Genomic DNA, 19664 nt, shown 5'->3' with positions numbered 1-19664 from the left:
ACAGTATGATCAGTGAAAATAGATGGTCCTGGCAAGTATTAACCGCGCTCAATCTTAACGTTATAACTGCTATTTGTGCAGATTTTAATTTGCCTGAATTAATTTTAAGATGTATTTTAGTTAATTGATGCCTGTTTTAATGTACACTGTGTTATTTATATGATGTTAGCTGTTCTGAGCCCAGCTCCGGCCGAGGATGGAGTTCAAATAAAATTATTATTATTATTATTATTATTATTATTATTATTATTATTATTATTATTATTACTCTATTTCTTTTTGCAAAGTACAAGCAGATAAGTCAATAAGGCAGTCTTGCCTTGCAGAGCCTGACTGGGAACGGCCATGATTGCTCTGATCACCCACAACAATTTTTAAAGGAAGGGCATAGCCAATCTGCTAGTCAGTTAACCATCTTAGTTCCTTGTTCAAAAGTATTCCTTCATTCACCCCTCCCCTCCAAGTTAGCAATATACCTAGGTGGACAGCAATATAATATACACAAATCTGCAAGATTACACGCACCGTGGAAGATTATATAGTGGTGCCATTCTGAAGCAAGCTACCACTGCTCTTTTTCTCTGTTTAGATAGAAGTTTATGCCATACTGCTTTTTTTGATCTCTGAGGATGCTCAACCTGTAGCACATATGGAAACAGAAAACAGAAATCAGACACCTCTTCTAGACTGTTGCATCGTTGTTGTTGTTGTTGTTTTAAAAAAATTAAACCTCATAACAGTTGCTGGCCAAAAATAGTATGCTGAAGTATGGTGTTAGCTTCTTATTGGTTCGTCTAAGATGCCCTAAGCCTAGAACGCAGTGTCAACCCCCAAAATTATCCCCAGTTAGGAAATCTTGCTCTACTGGTTTTTAAAACGTAAGAAATATTATATGCAATACTATGCATATAACTTGCATAGTATGTGCAAAAAACCAAATGCATATATATGCAGTAATCCAAATGTTATATAAATGGCAAAATGAAAACCTTTTTAAAAGGTTGTGGTCATCCCCATTCAAACCTTTGCCAAAATATTATGGCCACAATCTAGAAAATTATGCCCCCAGCAAGTCTTTGAAATCTTGTTTCTCAAACAACCACTCCCCTGTCGCCCCACAGGAAACTGCTTTTAAAAATTAGATTTCAGAAGTCATTTGTGATACAGTGTGCAAGTCTGCTGTCCAAAGGAAAACAAAGCAGATGTTCCACAGGGAACATGGAAGATTTTGGATATGCTTAAAGTTATCTGGAATACAGTTTACGACTTCTAATAGTAGTGGTAGATGAAGGGACTAGCAAAGGGGGGGGGACTTTTCTTTGTAACTTCCCCACTAGTGTCTAGAACAAGTAAAAGAAAGCATTTAAACTACCCGTGGCATACTTCTTGTTTATTTTGTAAGGAAGATCAAGACCATTAAAAAAAAATTAATGTTAATTGGAGTTAAACAGAATTAGCTAAAACATAAAATATAAAGAAGGTTACAAATGTTACGTACATTGGTCACCACAGATTTACTTAGGAAACAATATTGGTCTTTATAGTTAATCAAAAGTTAGTACTTCAAATCACATGTTAGTGAGGTCACTTTTAAATTAAAGAACAGATCTCTGATAAAAGAGACAAATTTACCTAATTACCATGGGGAGGAAACACATAAGGATCATACTGTGAATACGGAAACTTAATTAGTCAGGCAAAGAAATCAAAGCACCCTTTGGAGGTAATTGTGTGTTACAAATCAACCCTCAGTGAAGAATAAACAAATGTGAAACAAGCATGTAATGAGAAAGGGCATTTAAAAATGTGATTTAAAATATAAGTTAAAAGGCAAAAAATATATTCATGGGTAAATAAAACTATTAATAGGTAAAGCTAACATAATTAGCAGTATGAAAAGACACTCCATACTTCCCCTTCTGAAATTTTTTCTCCCTCGACTAGGGAATTTCTGGAAGTAATAATAAAAAGGAAAGTAATAGATGAAGCAAAAATTGAAAGAGCAAAACAATGTACTTTATGTCACATATAGAAAAAAGAAAGCTTTGGAGAAAAGTGGAAAACATTAAGACTTGATGGCTTTTGATTTAGGGCCAAACTGCACACAAAGTCAAGCATGTCACCTGGAACTGTGTGAATATTTTTAAAAGTGTACACAGTAGTCATTTTGTGACCCAATCAGGATCACAGTAACATTTCCTCCTGCACTGTGTAGTCTCATGAACAACTCCAAAGCTGCTAATTGTCACAATGCTACAAAAAGTATATTTGAAAGCCGTAGTTGAGTGCCTTTTTAAAATACACTTTAAGAATATTAAAATATATATCTAACCTGTTCCAGATGAAAAAGTACACTAGCTATATCCAGGACCCTTTCCACCGTCTTCTCTGGATCTGAAGTAACTTCAGTCCTGTTTGGTAGATCTTTGTAAAGAGCAACCTGCCACCTAATGGCAGGATCTTCAAGCTGCAGGAAGAAGGGATTTTATGAACAATGTAAGCATTAAAAATAAGTATCAACTTGCTAGGACCATTATAAACCATTCTTCTAACCAGAACTAGCCCGTGTGGGTTGCCAAGACTCCCTTGTCAAGTCTTACCCCATCTTTTCCTCCAGGATTACTAACCTGGGCAAATCATCAAGTAGCAAGATACAACCTACAGCAGGGGAGAATTTATATAACTCACACCTCCGAGACTAATACATGGAACAAAATGTAGCTATCCCTTCGGATTTCACACTTTTCCAAATTTTGTGATGGAGTTATTGGCTCAAAAACGTACCGAAATGCTTAAAAATGCATATTTTAGAATAATATATTTTTAGAAATCTCAGTTAAAATACTTATTTAAATATTTTTACGATAAAATACATATTGGAAGTACAGATAGGCACACACGCACTGCAGATTAATGTGGAAACGGGATGGACAAGTGCAAAACTGACATGAACTGGACCAATCCATCCATCCCTACCTGTGGCCCTCCAGATGTTGTTGAATGACAACTCCCACCATTCCTAACCACTGTTCATGTTGGTCGGGGCTAATGAGACTTTTAATTCAACAACCTCTGGAGAACCGCAGGTTCCCCACCCTTCTCAAAGGAGATAGCACTGCCTCCTCACTGGAGGACAACCAAAAAGCTGTTTTACTTTCTAGTCCTTTACCTTGAATGTTCCAGCTGCTACCATGATAGATAGTGAGTTTCAGTGGTCCCTTGGTTAAGGGCAGACCATAAACAGCATAATAAAACTTCTTAAATTAAGCCAGTACTATTTCAAAGCAGGAGTGTCTACCTTATTGATTACAGCAGGGCTTGGTTCTGAATAAACATTCATAGGACCACACACAACGATGCAAGGAGTGGCAAGTGAACAGCAAATAACAGATAAGACTCAGATGCCAACATAAATGAGGCCACAACCTAACTGTCACAGAAAGAACAGATTTGGTGTAGGCATGGATTGAATGATCAAGCAGCCCATGGGTTACTCTCTTGTACATAAGCTTGCGAACATAAAATACACTACAGTATTTCCCACAACTAAGCCTCTAATCTACTCCCCATCATTGTCATGCAGATACCAAGCAGTCAATATCTCCATCCTCCAACTGCTGCAGGATAATTAGCCTTCCAGATATACAATATGATTTATTGTACTTTTATTGTATATTCCTTTCATATTAATATATTGTTCACTGCTCTGAGGAGCTTTGGAGCAAAAAGTGGTGGGTGGGTGTCTGTGCATGTATGTTAGGATTATTCATTAATTTATATACTGCTTAATACCAAGTAAGACATACCTAAGAATCATATTAAAATATATATATATTATATTACAGTGATTCAGAAATGGTTCTGGATGGCAGTAGCACAGTGTGGAGGCATTAAAATGAAAGAGCTCTTCATCCATCATGTAGATTGCAGAGTTCCTGTGCAAGGGCCAGTTGCTCCCAAAAATATGCAGTAGTGTCATGGAAACTTTCCAGTTGAGGGTGCAATACACATGATAAGCAACTCTTACGTATTACAGCTACTTCAAAGAGCTGCTGCCACACAAAAGTGCTTCCAGCAGATGAGTGAAACATTGCAAAGGTTAATTGCCACTAAGCCAGTAGCATGCTACTCCAAACAAACCACAATGTGAAGCCAAAGTCTGTTTGAGTACAACCATCACAATCCCTGGTTCACAAGTAACACCAAGTCAAGGACAGTGATTTGTTGCTCCTTCTAACATTAGGGAAGGAGCAAAGCAGAAGTAATCTGTGAATACACTCTGTAAGTAGAAAACTAAACTGGATATTCCTAAACTATGTTCTTTAACCTAAATGGCCATTAAAACAGCTACACAAAAGAGTGTTAGTTCCTATGAAACACAGGGCAAAGCATGAGATATTTGACTCTTAAAAAAAAAAAAAACTCAACTACATAGATGGTATCCTGAACGCCATACAGATGATGCAAGGGTGACCAAGATGCAATACTTTAAAATTACCTTGCCCTGTAAGTGAAGGTTATTACGTATAATATCTCGAACTTCATCTTCTGTGTCTTTCTGCCAAGAAAATATACATATTATCAATAGGTTCATTTTGTTACAAGCATGCAGTTCTGAAAATACTATGTAACAGATCTGTAAATTGATCATATTTGCCAGTAGTCAAAACAGAACAGGTTATATTCTGAATGGTGGTGGTAAGACAGTATATGGTATATTAGATTGTAGTTTATTCTGTTACTAATATCTGCCTTAGGTGTGGGTGGCAATTGCCCTGTTAACTGTGGAAAAAAACTGTAGTTTTGAATGCGTTTCCTTTGAGTATGGTGTGCAGAAGACCTCCAGTGCTTTTGCAAACATTAAAAAAGAATACTTGGGGAGGGGGGAGGGAATCCAGTTCTCACTCATCCAAGTCATTTATAAAGACGTTGAACAACAAAGGCCCCAGGACAAAACCTTGCGGCACCACACTTGTCAATTTTTTCCAGGATGATGAGGAACCATTAAAGGGGGCCTAGTTGAAAACTGTGGTATTTGTTTTATATCCCTGTCTGCTTCATTAAACTTTGCAGTGCAGCCCTAAAAAAGTGATCCCCGCTCTATGTATCCTGTCTGCAATATCCAAATCCTGTTTAGTGATGGTAAAACCACATTTTTATGTGGTCAATTTATGAAGTGGGTGAGTGAGTGATGGGGCTGTGATGGGGCATGGCTGATTCACCACTGGCTCCTCCCATAAGTAAACCCCATTCAGTGCAAAGGAACTTCCTGAGCCCCTTTGCTGCAACCTTGCCTCTTGCATGCAGGTGCCCCGTGCTACTGGGAAGTGTGGCAGCTACAAACACACCTGAAAGCAAGAAGCAAGCAAAATTAAAAGTAGGGAGAGAGGATGGACTTGGGGCTTCCTCGGTCATGCACTCCTACTCACTGAGAAGCTACACTGAGAGCAAAGGGACTTTCTTTCAGGTATATCAGCCCAGAAAGGAGAGGAAGTTGTGCTTGGAAATGGACAGAAGCTTAAAGAAAATGAGGCCGGGAAGGTTAAAGATGGCATGATCTGGTTGTGGGCACTGCAGAGAAATCTGAGACAAAGTAAGAAACCACATATGCCAAACACACCTTGCAGGATAATGCATTTTCCCTAATTATGAAGAATGGCAGGTATTGAAAAATATATAGGACAAGTAAGAGGGAGCACATCACCTCTCTGCCAACCTAGATATAAAAACAGATCTATATAGTTAACCTACCATACTTAATCTGTTTTTTGCCAGTGCAATTAGTTCTTGGTCACCAGGGGCACAAATATTTAGCCCAACAGGCAGAAGTCTTTTTAAAGCTGCCACAATAAGGGAAGTCTGTGTTGAATAACGATCACCTCTCCGCTTCATTTTTTTCCTTTCCTGATCAGAAACAGCTGCCTGGAATATATAAGAAGAAATCCATTTTCAGGTTGTAAAAAGAACAATTGGTATTACCTGAAATGTAGTTTTGAGAATGGGGCATCGTATCCAGTGGAATGGCATGGATGTTCACCCTGTTGTGAGACACTAGACAGGAGCAAAGACTTGTGGGAAGTAGGCTGGACTCCCTCAGTTTTCTGGATTTGCCAAGCAGAAAGTACTGACAGAGTCCCTAAAGAGAAAAAAAAATACCTGCCGACTTCCCCCTTCTGGAAATTTCTATAATAAAATCTCTAAATTGCTAAGTATCCGAAAGGCAAGGAAATACAACACAAGGAACGTGACAAACTAACACTCAGGTTAGGCCATATTCCTCCCAACAGTGTATAGCAGAGCACCCTAGGGTTGGGTCCATTGGATACAACACCCCACTCTCAAAACTACACTTCAGGTAAGACCAGTTGTTACTTTTAGTTCGTGGGGCGTCATATCCAATGGAATGGGACATACCACAGCAGAGTCAGCAATTCAGGCAGGTCCCATCTCTGCAATACACTGACTATAATACCTGTTGGAGCACCATAGGACCAAAGGCTGCCTGAGCTGCGGACAGCTGGTCCAATTTGTAATGTCTGGAAGATGCTGACCAGGTGGCTGCCTACAAATGTCCAACATGTGCCAAAACGTGAGATGGATGGGGTAATTTAAGGGAATCATAAGCCAAGAAAATACAGGCCCAAATCCACCTTGCTAAGGTTGCTTTGGAAACTTGAACCCCTAAGGTAGACGAGTGAAAGGATACAAATATAGAGTCAGTTTTTTTGAAGGATTTTGTACAGTACAGGTAGACTTTGAGAGCTCTGTGCATGTCCAGGGAATGCCAGGCTTGCTCCTTAGGATGTTTTGGATGTGGACAGAAAGTCAGGAGAATCAGTTCTTGTTGGACGTGGAACCTAGATAGCACTTTCAAAAGGAAGGAATGGTCTGAACATAGCACCATCTTATCCTTGTGGAAAATACAAATGTTTAGGTGTAGAAAGGGCTGAAAACTCTTGACACTCTGCATGCCAAAGTGATTAACACCAAAAAGAGAACTTTGAAAGAAAGGATAAGGGAAATTTAAAGAAAAGGAGGGCTTCAGAAACTAGTAAAAAAAACTTAGCTGAGTCAGGAGAGCTGGGAGGAATGTACTGTCTGCATCTAGACAGGAGGAAAAACTGAGGGAGTCCAGCCTACTTCCCACAAGTCTTTGTTCCTGTCTAGTGTCTCGCAACAGGATGAACACACATTCCATTCCATTGGATACATCGCTCCATGAACTAAAATACGAAAACAGTCAACTATTCAATACAGTAGACCCCAAAAAGGGGGCACAGGAGGAAAGATTATCAAACAACAAAAACCAGGACTGTAAATGGAATCTGGACTAATTTTTAATCATTCAAGCATTTGTTTTAAACAGATGATGGAAACAAAGGAAGCAACAAGAAGCAACAAGCAACTATGAAGATTATCACAATAAATCCTACACTACTCCATCATAAACATGAGTAGTCTGGCAAGTTTTCAATGTTTGCCACACTTGCGAGGAAAAGGCAAATGAGCATTATGAGCAAATGTGTAATTTGGAGAAAGCTGGACTTGGTTATTAATCGCTTAGAGGTTTTATTACTATCAAGCAGTCTATACATTTTGTAAAATAAAGAAACAAATGGGAAAACACTTTCCAAACTAGAGGAGTTTGCTTCCAACCTATACCAATCCAAAATTCTTATTCATCTCTAAATAAAGTATTCTTAGAAATTATGGTAATGGTATAAAGAATGTATATGAAATGTAAAAGATTATTAATTCCAAAATTGTTTTTGCTGCAACAAGTTAAAGCAAAAAGGGGGTTGGTCAGTACATGTTGAGAAAATTCCATACAACATCTGTAGTTTTATATACCTTGGACATCTTCGACTTTGTATCAGTAATAAGGAAAGACATGTTGTTGATTTCATTCTGCACAACAAAATTTTGTTCTTCCCTTTTAAAATTCTGAAATTGTATAAAGAACATTCTTTAGAAATCAGAAGACATCCTCAATCCTTCTTACTAGTGTGTGGAAGAATCAACCCACAATCCCTGGTTTAGAGTAATGTCTGAATGAAGGACTGTGCTCTGTTTTGCTCCAAACAAACATAAAGCCAAGGTTTCTTCTTAGTTTACCAATCATAGTTTGAGGAAACCAAACCATAGCCTTTTTTTTGGGTATAATCCTGAACTAGGGATTGTGGTTTGAGTCCTCCATGCACTAGGGAGGAGGAGTGAAACAGTCAGGTGGTTCATCATGAATGCATCTGTTAGCCATGGTTAAACACAATATGAAAACTGGGTCCTTCAAACCTTACTTCAGGACCTGTATAAAGTTTATATTAATCATCAAGACCTGTATAAAGTTTCTTAGTGATTAGATTCAATTTATAATATAGTAAATTAGGCATTTAAATATAGTATAACTAACCTTTACCAGTGAAAAACAGTCGCCATTAAGTGATTGAACTAAATGTAGGTGCACAAATAAATATTTGCAGAATCCGCAAATAAATATGACAGTGGTGATACAATACAAGCCTAATACAAATGATATTTTTGTAACATTTAGAAATGTGGAAAATGCTGTATATTGTATACTCTGTTCACTCTTCCTAACAATCCTGAGAGGGCACGGTTGCTTCCCTCTTAAGTGCCTCCACTGAGAAGTTTGGGCTTTAATTCGGGTCATATGCCTTTTTTATTCACTGGATCACATCACTGCATTAATACAAACATCTGCTAGGAAATAAATGCACACTCACATATTCACTAAGGAATTCTATAAAACTGCCACCAGCTAAACAAGGTATGGACTTTTCAGAAATGACACCTTCCACAATCTCTTTAAAATTAATCCTTGTTTAATGTCTGCACAAAACCTTCCGCTCAACCTATTGGTTCCTGTCATATTGTGTCTCTTTCCATATCCCCTACAATGATGGACATTCTATCTGTTTTGCTATAAACAAAAATTATGCATTTACATACATGGGATTTTGACCAGTAAATGAATACATCAGCAACCATACGAAACAGGTCCTCTGCCTCTGGATTAGGTTCTTTTAGCCACTTTGCTCTGAAATTAAATAAAGAAAAATGTTTTTCATCACTTTTATTATTCCAGATAAAGCAGTTTAGAAAATTTCATAGAGCATTTACCAAAGTCTGCATTTATCTTAACTTTCTGGACTAGAGATTGTACTTCCCCACCTGTTCTCTCCACTATTCATTTCTGGTAAAGAGTGAGGAGTCTGGTTGTGTAATCATTCTGGCAGAGAAGAGATTACAACTTGTGGATCACAGACTCGCAGAAGCCCAAAATACTGCTTTGAGGAGTGTGTTCTTCCATCAAACTGTGTATAAATTTAATGAAATAAATGAATGAATGGATTTATAAGCCAGCGCTTCGTGTACCTGTTGTAGTCCACAAATCTAATCAACAATGGGTAGAAGGCGTAAAGGTCCCGTGCCAATATTGTGAACTCATCTAGAATGAGGAGTTCTGCCTCAGACATATCTCCTCGGCCTTCTGCTCTTAAATGTTCTTCATCGGATATAACCATTGCAGCTTTCTTCTTCAGTTTCTCCATCAGTGGCAGAAAATGCGTTTTCAGGAGCTGAGGCTTCACTTTGCTTATGATAGGCTGAGAAAACACTATGTAAGGAATTAATTAATTTTATAGCATACTAATATATGAAACTATACTAAAAGATGTTGCATTCCCATAGTAGGTATATTATACTCCAGTGACTACTCTCTTCCTCCAAGCATCTATTTCATTATCCGGGTCCTGGTTCAGTTCAAAGGCATGCAAACCTGGAATCACCTACTGAATTCTGTTCAATTCCACTCATATCCAGTCGTTTGCAAAATCTTGTCAATTCTTTGTTCCTATCACTAGAACTACTTACACTGTGATAATTTAGAATACCACAGCCTCTTGACCTTGCTGGTCTTTTCCATTTAACACTCTTCAATCAATTAGAAATCTGTCTGCTGAAATAAGCTATATTTACATTTCTCCAAAAAAAATTCTTTGTAATGTATTCTTGTTCAGCTTAAAATCCAGAATAGTATTAAGTATTTGCATAGCAATGGAATCCAAGCAAAAATAAATTAAATAATTCATATTATTTTCTTTCATTTTACCTGCTAATTTCTTCATCCAGGCTCCCTCATCTATGCCCAAATTATTATGAATGATTTTCAGTATGTTTCCTAGAAGGGTATTCATGTGATCTGAAGTCAAAGCTGTGCAGCACATTTCACTATTGTCAGGATTGCTTTCTGGTCCATGTTCCCACCAGTGTGACATGTAGCTACAGAGCATAGGCAGTACAACTTCCATTACATGAGGCATTTGTGTGTAGCGAATTCCAGATTCAGCTAATTCCACAATTTCTTCCATTAGCTTCTCCAGAGAAGGAATGTTTGGAGAAAGTTCTTCTACACTGTTTGGTAAGCTAAGACCTAAAAGAAATAATATTAAATATTAAATAATATAACAATTAAAAAAAAAACCTTACTTGACACCAATAGTGAACGAACTCTTATATTTATCCTGATCATATTTTTCCTTTGATACATCACTGGTATTTTAGTTAAGACAAAAATACACTTTTATCCACATTATGAAGAGATGTGATTTAATATCCATTATTATTAACATCACTTAATGGTTCTTTGTTCTAATAAGTGGTTTATATTTTTGTTAAATATGCAAATAATATTATTTACCTTAATACAATCTAAAAGTAAATAATCAAAATGAATTGAAAGCATATATTTGAAACCTTTGTTCAAACAACCCTCCAAGCCATGGGAACAAACCATATTTTTAGTGTTCCTACTTCTTCCTACTCCTTCACTCACACATATGGCTTCATTAAATATCATCTTACTTCATCAAAAACATAGTTTACTATTACATTCAAATCAGCAAACCACTACAATTACAAAATTGTAATTTGAGATCAAACTGTAGCTTGCAATTCATATTTGGAAGCCTTACTCATCAGTTCAGATAATAGCCAAGTTGTCTTTAGATCAATAAAACCCTTATGAGTGAGAAGGGAAGATAAGAGGAAGGGGGAGGATTGTGGTGGAGCCTAGATTTCAAGAACCTCTGGTGCACATTTATAATGAGCTTTCATCACTCATGAGATCTAAAGCAGGAAATAATGATGGTTTGTTTAAAACAAGGTTAACCCCAAATCATGGTTTATTAAACTGGTTTATTTTTTTAAAAAAAAAACCAGTTTGTTGAAATAACTACAATTTAGAGTTCAGATATCAACTACTGTTAATCAAAAACTAAAGTAAAAGCTTCTATTCTTCTCCTTATGCCAAAGAAGTAAGGTGTCAAGTAAGCCCAAGGCCTGCTGCAGTTCATTCTCATCGCAATAAACCATGGTTTATCATGACATTTGAACTACCAATGTATCAACCATATTAACAGGAAGTCGCCTTGATTTCAATTGGAAACTCTGAGCTTTCCTCTCAACTCCATATTGTCCACTGAAGACAATATGCCTTTAGAAGTTTAGGCACTCAGCAAGGAACTAAGCAAATATAAAAAAACAGCAGGCATTAACACTTAAGAAGGTCATAAAATGAAAGGCATCTACATAAGCAGTGGTGTCTGGATAATTTATGAAATTTATGTTGGAAGCCATTTTTTGTACCTGTTCTATCTCTTGTAGTCTTGGTGTTGTAAATAGAATGTGTGTTGTGATGGTTCAGATGAGTTTCTAAGAATGCCACAGGAAAGGCACCAGCAAAAGCAGCTAGGCATTCACCTAAAGCTGAGCGCTGCCTGCAGAATCAAAAATTCAAGACAGAGAAGCAGCAGAAATAAATAAACCGCCCATTGAAAGCTCAGGAAAATAAAATTATCTTCACCTGGAACCAGAAAGCCAGTAAAGTAGACACCAACCAATGTTCTCAAAGGGATACAGCCAGTGAAAGAGCCCTATATGCAATTGCCATTTGCTTTATTTCTGAAGGCAACAGACCTCAGAGCAGGGAGTTTGATGCACAACTTAAAAGACAAGGCAGGTTCACATGATACGGCATGTTAAATAACATTTATTGGGTTATACAAAAAAGGGGATTAATAAACTGAAGAAAGTAGCCATTTGTTGGGTCTGTAATCCCATTTCCTATGCCAGCTGAGGATGACTCTCATCATCAGCTAAAACTTCAGAAGGTAGCAAATAGCTATTACCAAATATCTAAACTTGGTCCACCAGCTGTAACTATTCCTAGGAAATTGTGCACTTGCTATTATGACACATGCCATAGTAGCCTCTAGTCTAGGCTAGACTACTGTAATGTGGTATGCATGGGGCAGCATTTGAAAACTGTTTGGAAAATTAAATTAATTCCAAAAGTACCACTGGTACCCACTTGAAGGGTAGTTTTACATTGCTTTGCATAAGCTGAATGCATGGTTAAAAGAAAGAGACAGGTCTTTTCAATAGCAGCACCCTAATTGTGGAACCCAGGAGCAGTGCATTGGTGCCCTCCTGACACCTGTGCTGCTGCTGCTGCTGCTGCTTAGCTGGATGGGCTAGAGCAGGGCCAGGTAGCAGTAGCATGGTCAGAGCCATCCAGATGCACTGGCAAGACCACTGCTGCCAGTCTGGTGCTGCCACCAGTTTCCTCCCCAACCTCATCCCCCGCCCCACCCAGTGATGCCATCCATGTCAGGAAGTTGGCTCCATGGCTCACCATCACCAGAGGCACTGTTCCTTTAGAACCCCTTCCTAAAGAGAGCCAGCAAGACAGCCTGACTTTTCAACTTTGTAAAGTGAATTAAAAATTGTTTTGTTCCAATAGGTCTTTGGAAACAAGCACTTTTTGATTACATGAACTGGTATAAGTATTTATGTCTTCAATCTACTGGCCATATTTACCATTCCCCCCCCCCCTTCAGCTCTTGATTTTATATTGCTGTTGTTGCTGTTTGAAATACATATTGTTAGCTCCATTAACAGCTGTATAGAGCTATGTTTGGGCAGGATGTGAAGTTTAAAATGAGTACAGTTTCACTGAAGTGACTGATAAAATTTCCAGATTTGCAACAGAGGCAGGATTCCACCCTAAAAGTTGACAAAATATTTTTTGTAGTGTTTTTGGTGTTTCCTTCTTACCGCTCCACATAGATACTCTTGCTTGTCCCCAGAGCATACAAGCTGACCAATATTCTGTAACAAGAGACTTGAACATCTTCCACTAGATATAAATAAATAAAAGAAAGCATTTTAAAGGCAATTCATTTCACTGATATGCAAAACACAGCTAAGAAGGCAATATAAATCTTTCAGGAAACCATTTTAAACAATGTTAAGTATTATGTATGGAATCATTATAATATGCAAAAACAAAAATTGATTATATAATGAAATAAAATTTGTACTGTCACATCAAACCTACCAAGAATGACTCTAAATTCTAGGACACAAAGGGTTGGAGCTGTGGAAAGCTGACTTTCCTGCGCCCTCCTTCCCTCTCCCGCAAGATGTCTTTCCTTAAGGGCAGGGGACCCTCCTAAACATGATGGGTTGTAGTCCAGGGAAGAAAGCGGGTTCCTGAAAATTGCATGGACATACCTTCCGTGAGTTGAAGTGCCACTCATGGAAGGTGCCACCACCTGATTTGCAAGGATCGCCTCTTCTACCACAGTCACACAACAGCCACCCTCATTCAGCAGGCCCTCCCAACCTGAAACTGCCGGGGGGGGGGGCGGCAGGAAAATCCGCTTCTACCAGCCTCATTTCCCCAGATCATCTGCCGCCACCTTATTCATCCTGATTCTTCATCATAAGTGGAGTGGTGGCAGCCACAGAACCCTAAATTGGCCAGCTGTTCTGGGAATCTAAGTCCTGGGAGCAGGGATCCCAGGGCTGGTAGAAGGAGGAGCCAGTAGAGCAGTACAGCTGCTGCAATCGTCATACGTCCAGATTTTCCTGGACATAGGAAAACCACAGCTGGCAGCAGTGTCTGTGCAGAAATTAGGCAAATGTCCAGGTCAAAACCGGCATATTTTATTTTTTTCCTTGATTGTGTCCAAAAAACTCAACAACTTTGGGCAAACTACTTTGCTCAAAAACTTTTCTGGCCGGATTTTCATTGCTTGTGGCTTGCCTGAGCCACCCCATCCACTGCCTCTTGTCCCACTGAAATTCACAGTGCCATCTGTCTTTAGTCAGGCAAATGGCTGTGTGGTGACATTTCCATTTTTCTTATATGTGTAGATCATCACTAATCAGAACTGTGGCAAAGGCAGAGATAGAAATCCAGAATATTTAAGTCAATAACATTAATCCTGGGGTCTTTATGCTAAAATTATTGAGACCAACTGCAACTAAATCAAGGCATTGCCTACGGTAAATGCCTGGAATATTGGTAGCCAGGCTTTATTAATGTCAAACACAAAATAATCAAGACTTGGTGATATAGAAGTACCTCATATTTCTATTTAAATACCTACATATTAAATCTTCTCCAAATTGATGCTGTCCAATGTGTTCAAATAATGAAGATAGCACTGGCAGAAGAGCCATAGTGGTATAGTTAATTATTTGTGTCACTCCTTTCGGCTGACTCCTAGTGTGCGTAAACTGCCCTTGCTTAAGATTCTCCATTGTCTTCTCCAGGTCCTCTGCAGCATTATCCAAAAATGTCCTCAAAGCCATCTTAACAGACTCCAGTCCTGTCTTCATCACTGTCCTACATATTTACATGCATATAAAATAATATTAAATTCTGTAATGTACAAAAGGAATAATATATATAAAATAGGAGGGTGGAGACCTGTGGAAAAGCTCTTTAGCAATCAATGTAAGTGATGAGAAAAATGCACAAGAGGGCAGCAGCAGAACATGAAACTATTGCATTAATCATACCCATGGCCGATAAAATTCTGTATATATCATGTGGCCGTTTGAGCTTATTTTACATCGACAATATTTACACTGCATTATTGGAAACAAAAAGGCAGGCTTATAGCGTCTAATAATAGCATAACCCAGCTATTTTGATCAAAACCGACATTTTTGAGAATAAAATGAGGTAAAACCAGTACTAAAATTTAGTGTCAAGAGGATGAAAAATGTTTCAGCATATTTCATTTATCTATTTATTTATAATGACCCATCAATGTCCACAGGGCTTTACAGAATAAAAGTAAAAAGGTCCCAGATTTCACCATTTAAACCAGGCTTCCTCAAACTCAGCCCTCCAGATGTTTTGAGACCAAAATTCCCATCATCCCTGACCACTGGTCCTGCTAGCTAGGGATCATGGGAGTTGTAGTCCCAAAACATCTGGAGGGCCGAGTTTGAGGAAGCCTGAAACAAAGGATTCACTGTTTTCATTAGGGAATAGGCATGGGCATGGGCATGGATACATTTCCCCTGATTGAAGTAATTACTAATATTTTAGATTAGCAACAATTCTCCATTTTGTTTTTGTTTTTTTACTGTTTTAAATAATCTTATGTGTAAATCTCAGTTGTTTAGAAGACAATTAATAAATCAATGCTAACTGTCCATTCCACCATCCCCAACCCACGTAACATTTTATATCATTTATTTGTTTTAGTATTAAAATGGTGAACCACTTCGGGCACTTGGGCAGAAAGGCAGTATATAAATGGTAATAAATAAATAAAGATGAAATAAACTATTGAGCTTTGTGTTCCAAATCAATTCTAGTGACTTATTTACTTTGGAATCGAAACAATAATTCAATGAACTTATGCTTAGCATTTTACCTTGCATCCAAGGTCTGTCCCAAGATATGCAGACAATTGACTATTGAAGTCGCATCATTTCCTGAGAGGTGAGATAAGAGAGTAATTATAGTATTCCTTTCTTCTAACTATTCTTCTGGTGAATTAGCAAGTGGGGAAATGCACATCAGAGATGAAAATCGTTGATAGAATACAAACTAAAATATTGTTTCCACCCTTTTAGCAAATGCCAAAAGCAGAAACAATTATTAAAAGCACCATAAAACTGGTTGAAGCAGACAAAACATATTTCATGAATGTGGTGAGCAACACAAAAGAGTATTTATGTGATTTTATAACTGCAGTTAGATCTGCGTATCTCTTAAAGATAGCGGCAGGCTTGTAATTCAACCTAAAGCAGAAACCTCAGTCTGCTTTCCTGACTCTTTGTACGACTGCATTGAATTTAGAAGCCTGTATATCATCATATAGTTGCTACTACCGGTATGTACCACTACTGAAACTAAGCTACCATATAACAAATAACTTAATGAGCTTTCAACTTCTAGAAATCCCTTTTCAATTATAGTTGGGATTTGATCATGCTGATATCAAAAAGCACTCTCTTGAAGGTCCATTATATAGTAGATATTTTGTTCAAGTGAGAGTCAAAGGTAAACACCCAGAAATCAATTCAGTCACACATAAGCACTTTGAGGTGTTTTAAAAAGTGAGTTCTAAAAATTGTTTCACTTTAGTGGGATTATATCCCCTGTGAGTTGCAGGTGTTGTGATATAGAAAGGATTGCGGCTGGGATCCAAGGAATGAGCTCCCCCCCCCCCCAACAGCAGGGCTCGTATTATATGATCAACTAAACTATAAAGCACAGAAACATGCTATCTGTTCCTAAAGTTACTGGAATTATTTCCTGTGTGGATTCCATATAATGGCAAAAACAGAACAAGGTTGTGATGACACTATTTATATTAACGTGCTAGCAATATTAAGCCATATTGAGCCAATATATATGGAAAACTAATTAATAATGCTTTAAATTGGGTTAATAATGCTTTAAAATAGATTAATAATGCTTTAAAATCAGATTGCTGTCCTCCTTGCACATATTTTAAGTTTGATGTAGAATTTTTTTCAGACTCCAGGAGAAAAGCAAAACACCTAACTGTATAATTAGAACCTCATGACAAATTTAATGAGAGCAAATGAGCTAAAACCTATGCAAAAATCACATATGTTGAAATTAAATGATAACTGGAATTTTCATTAGGAAACCTGAAATCCATAATAAAAATTAAAAGAATATAAACTGTGGCTAAAGAAGACCAAATTATTAAACATTTATTAAAACACGTGTTCGGGGATAGAGCTTAGAAATACAAAAATTATATCTGTTTCCAATTACTTTCAAACAAAAAATTCTGTTGGTATATATCAATTTATTAATTTAAAGCAATTATATACTGCCTTGAATACAAGGCAATTTACCAAAATTAAAAACAAGAAAATAACAATAAACTAAACAAACGGTAGATAAAAGTGAAAATAATAATCTGTTTTTTAAAAAAATATGTAGGGTATTGAAATGTTTCTAAATGGTTCAAAATATCTATATGATAGATATACCGGTATATCTACCGGTAGCATCTAAAAGATGGCAAAGTTGGTGCCAGGCATAACTCCTTAGTGAAAAACTCCAATACTGAAAAAGCCCCTCTCCCTTATAAATATAAGCCTCACCTCTGATGACCTTTGCACAAGGTCAGGTTGATATGGCTTACAATTTTATACACAATTATAATTGCACTATTACACAAGCAGTTATTATACAGCAAATCCCATATAAGAGATACAACAGTAACACAAAGTTCTACTCAATACATACTATCTAAAAAAAAGAAAGTGGATTTACCTTTATGGTGCTATACTATAAATATAAAATATCCAGCAACCACATAGTTTGTGGGACTTGCAACAGTATATTCCCACTTAGTAACGGGAATGTGCATATTCAGGGTGCCGGACAGGATACTCCATTTTATCATGCTCTGTTTTCCACCCCCCACAACTGCCATTCATAATTCTATGGCTACAGAGCATGCTTGACTTTTATTGGGCTTGTTTTTTGTTTGTCTTAAATTTGCTTTACTTATGCAAACAGTGGGGTTCCCCTCCCCCCCCCCACATGCTGATACCTTCCTCTTGTTTACTGGTGGCCCCATTTTGGCGCCACATTTGTCGTCTGTGTTCAGAGGCAGTAATAATCAACAACAGGCTTCTTTTGTTTCAACATGACAAACCTTGCACTGATCATCCCAGGAACAAAAGGGAAAGGGGCAATAGAGAAAGTTTTCACTAAACTACATCTGAACCACTGAGATATACAAAACTAAATACAACAGATACATTTTTTATCTGGAGCTCAATTTTCATGTTTAAAATGTGCATGTTAAGGAAGGACCCTTTCCAATCAACTGAGAAAAATGAAACTACATTGTTATAAGGTTTGAGAGGCACTTTTAAAGCTTATAATGCCTATTAGGTAAAGGTAAAGGGACCCCTGACCATTAGGTCCAGTTGTGTCCGACTCTGGGGTTACGATGCTCATCTCGCCTTTCTGGCCAAGGGAGCTAGTGTACAGCTTCCGGGTCATGTGGCCAACATGACTAAGCCGCTTCTGTTGAACCAGAGCAGCAAACGGAAACGCCGTTTACCTTCCCGCTGGAGCGGTACCTATTTATCTACTTGCACTTTTGGCATGCTTTCAAACTGCTAGGTGGGCAGGAGCTGGGACCGAGCAACGGGAGCTCACCCCATTGCAGGGATTCGAACCGCCGACCTTCTGATCAGCAAGCCCTAGGCTCTGTGGTTTAACCCACAGCGCCACCCGCGTCCCACATAATGCCTATTAGTTTTATCTTAAAGTATCTACTTTCACGAATAGATTTCCACTTTTAGCTGTTTATTTATAAACTTTTGTATCCTCTTATTCCAGTAAAAGAAACTGATTGAATTAGCTAAGCAAATTACATGATAATTTTTTTAAAAAAAAAAAATATTTCTCTTTTTCTTTTGTTCAAGTCCTAGATGCTAAGTACAGCTCAGACAAAAGCTCCAAAGCCTGATATTAAGGCCAGAGAAAACTATGCAATCCCTGAGCTACCCTAAGCTACCAAGGTTTAGGTGAAGGGGACCTGTGAAATCCCCAAATCTGACCAAACTCAGGCAAGCTTCTCAACTAGACCAAGCCAATGCTTGGCAAGAATCCTTTTGTATAATCAATAGCTATAAAATACAATTAGGAACTGCAATAAAATGTTGCAATATGTCCTCATCTACTAACAGGAGTACAGTACTCCTGTTCAGAGGACCAAAAATGACTGCCTACAGTCACATAAGCTCAAGGCCACATTATAATGGGCTAATTGAAACAGTTGCACCAGGGTCCTTGCTTGCCCCAGACTCTGACCTTTCATATTTTTTAAAGTAAGCTTCCAGCTCTCCTAGAAGGAAATTTATGAAGCAAAATGTGCAGGCAGCCTTCTAAGCAACTTTTGTGAGATGAGTCATCTTGGCTATTTCTGCTCCTTCAGTGTTTTTAGTCAATGGGTGAAGTTAGAACTGTGATTGATGAGCGTGATGTTTCGACACCAGACAATAGGAATTCCTGGGGTCCAAACAGCTGCTGTTTTCTAAGACACTGCTGTCTTCCCCTTCCCTTTAGTGTACTTCTCTTTCCTGTTTATGTCTCAATTTTAGTTCCCTACTCCCCATTTCCTCTTCTTTTCTTCAGCCAAGATGCATCTTCCCTGTAATGGGTTCAGATGAGATCAGGTACGCCCCCCCCCCCCCGCGGAGTTATATACTATTGTTATATTGTATATATTGCATATACTATTGTTAAAGCCCTGCCCCATGTCAGATGCAAA

At 37.9% G+C, this 19664-nt stretch overlaps 1 protein-coding gene across 1 annotated transcript in view; it reads right to left on the bottom strand.

Annotated features, from left to right (window-relative positions):
* Positions 1-19664, bottom strand: part of RYR2 (ryanodine receptor 2) — a 238954-nt gene that overhangs the window by 53802 nt on the left and 165488 nt on the right. The window contains 12 exon segments of the mRNA XM_033145434.1: positions 526-638; positions 2333-2467; positions 4499-4558; positions 5752-5922; positions 7852-7944; positions 8971-9058; positions 9397-9637; positions 10133-10453; positions 11668-11798; positions 13138-13219; positions 14478-14716; positions 15762-15822. Of these exon segments, the coding sequence (XP_033001325.1) occupies positions 526-638; positions 2333-2467; positions 4499-4558; positions 5752-5922; positions 7852-7944; positions 8971-9058; positions 9397-9637; positions 10133-10453; positions 11668-11798; positions 13138-13219; positions 14478-14716; positions 15762-15822 (1735 nt within the window).

Source organism: Lacerta agilis, chromosome 3 (assembly GCF_009819535.1).
Source record: "Lacerta agilis isolate rLacAgi1 chromosome 3, rLacAgi1.pri, whole genome shotgun sequence".
Classification (NCBI taxonomy): domain Eukaryota; kingdom Metazoa; phylum Chordata; class Lepidosauria; order Squamata; family Lacertidae; genus Lacerta; species Lacerta agilis.
Note: the sequence above shows the minus strand (reverse complement) of the source record. Positions and strands in the feature narration are given on the sequence as shown.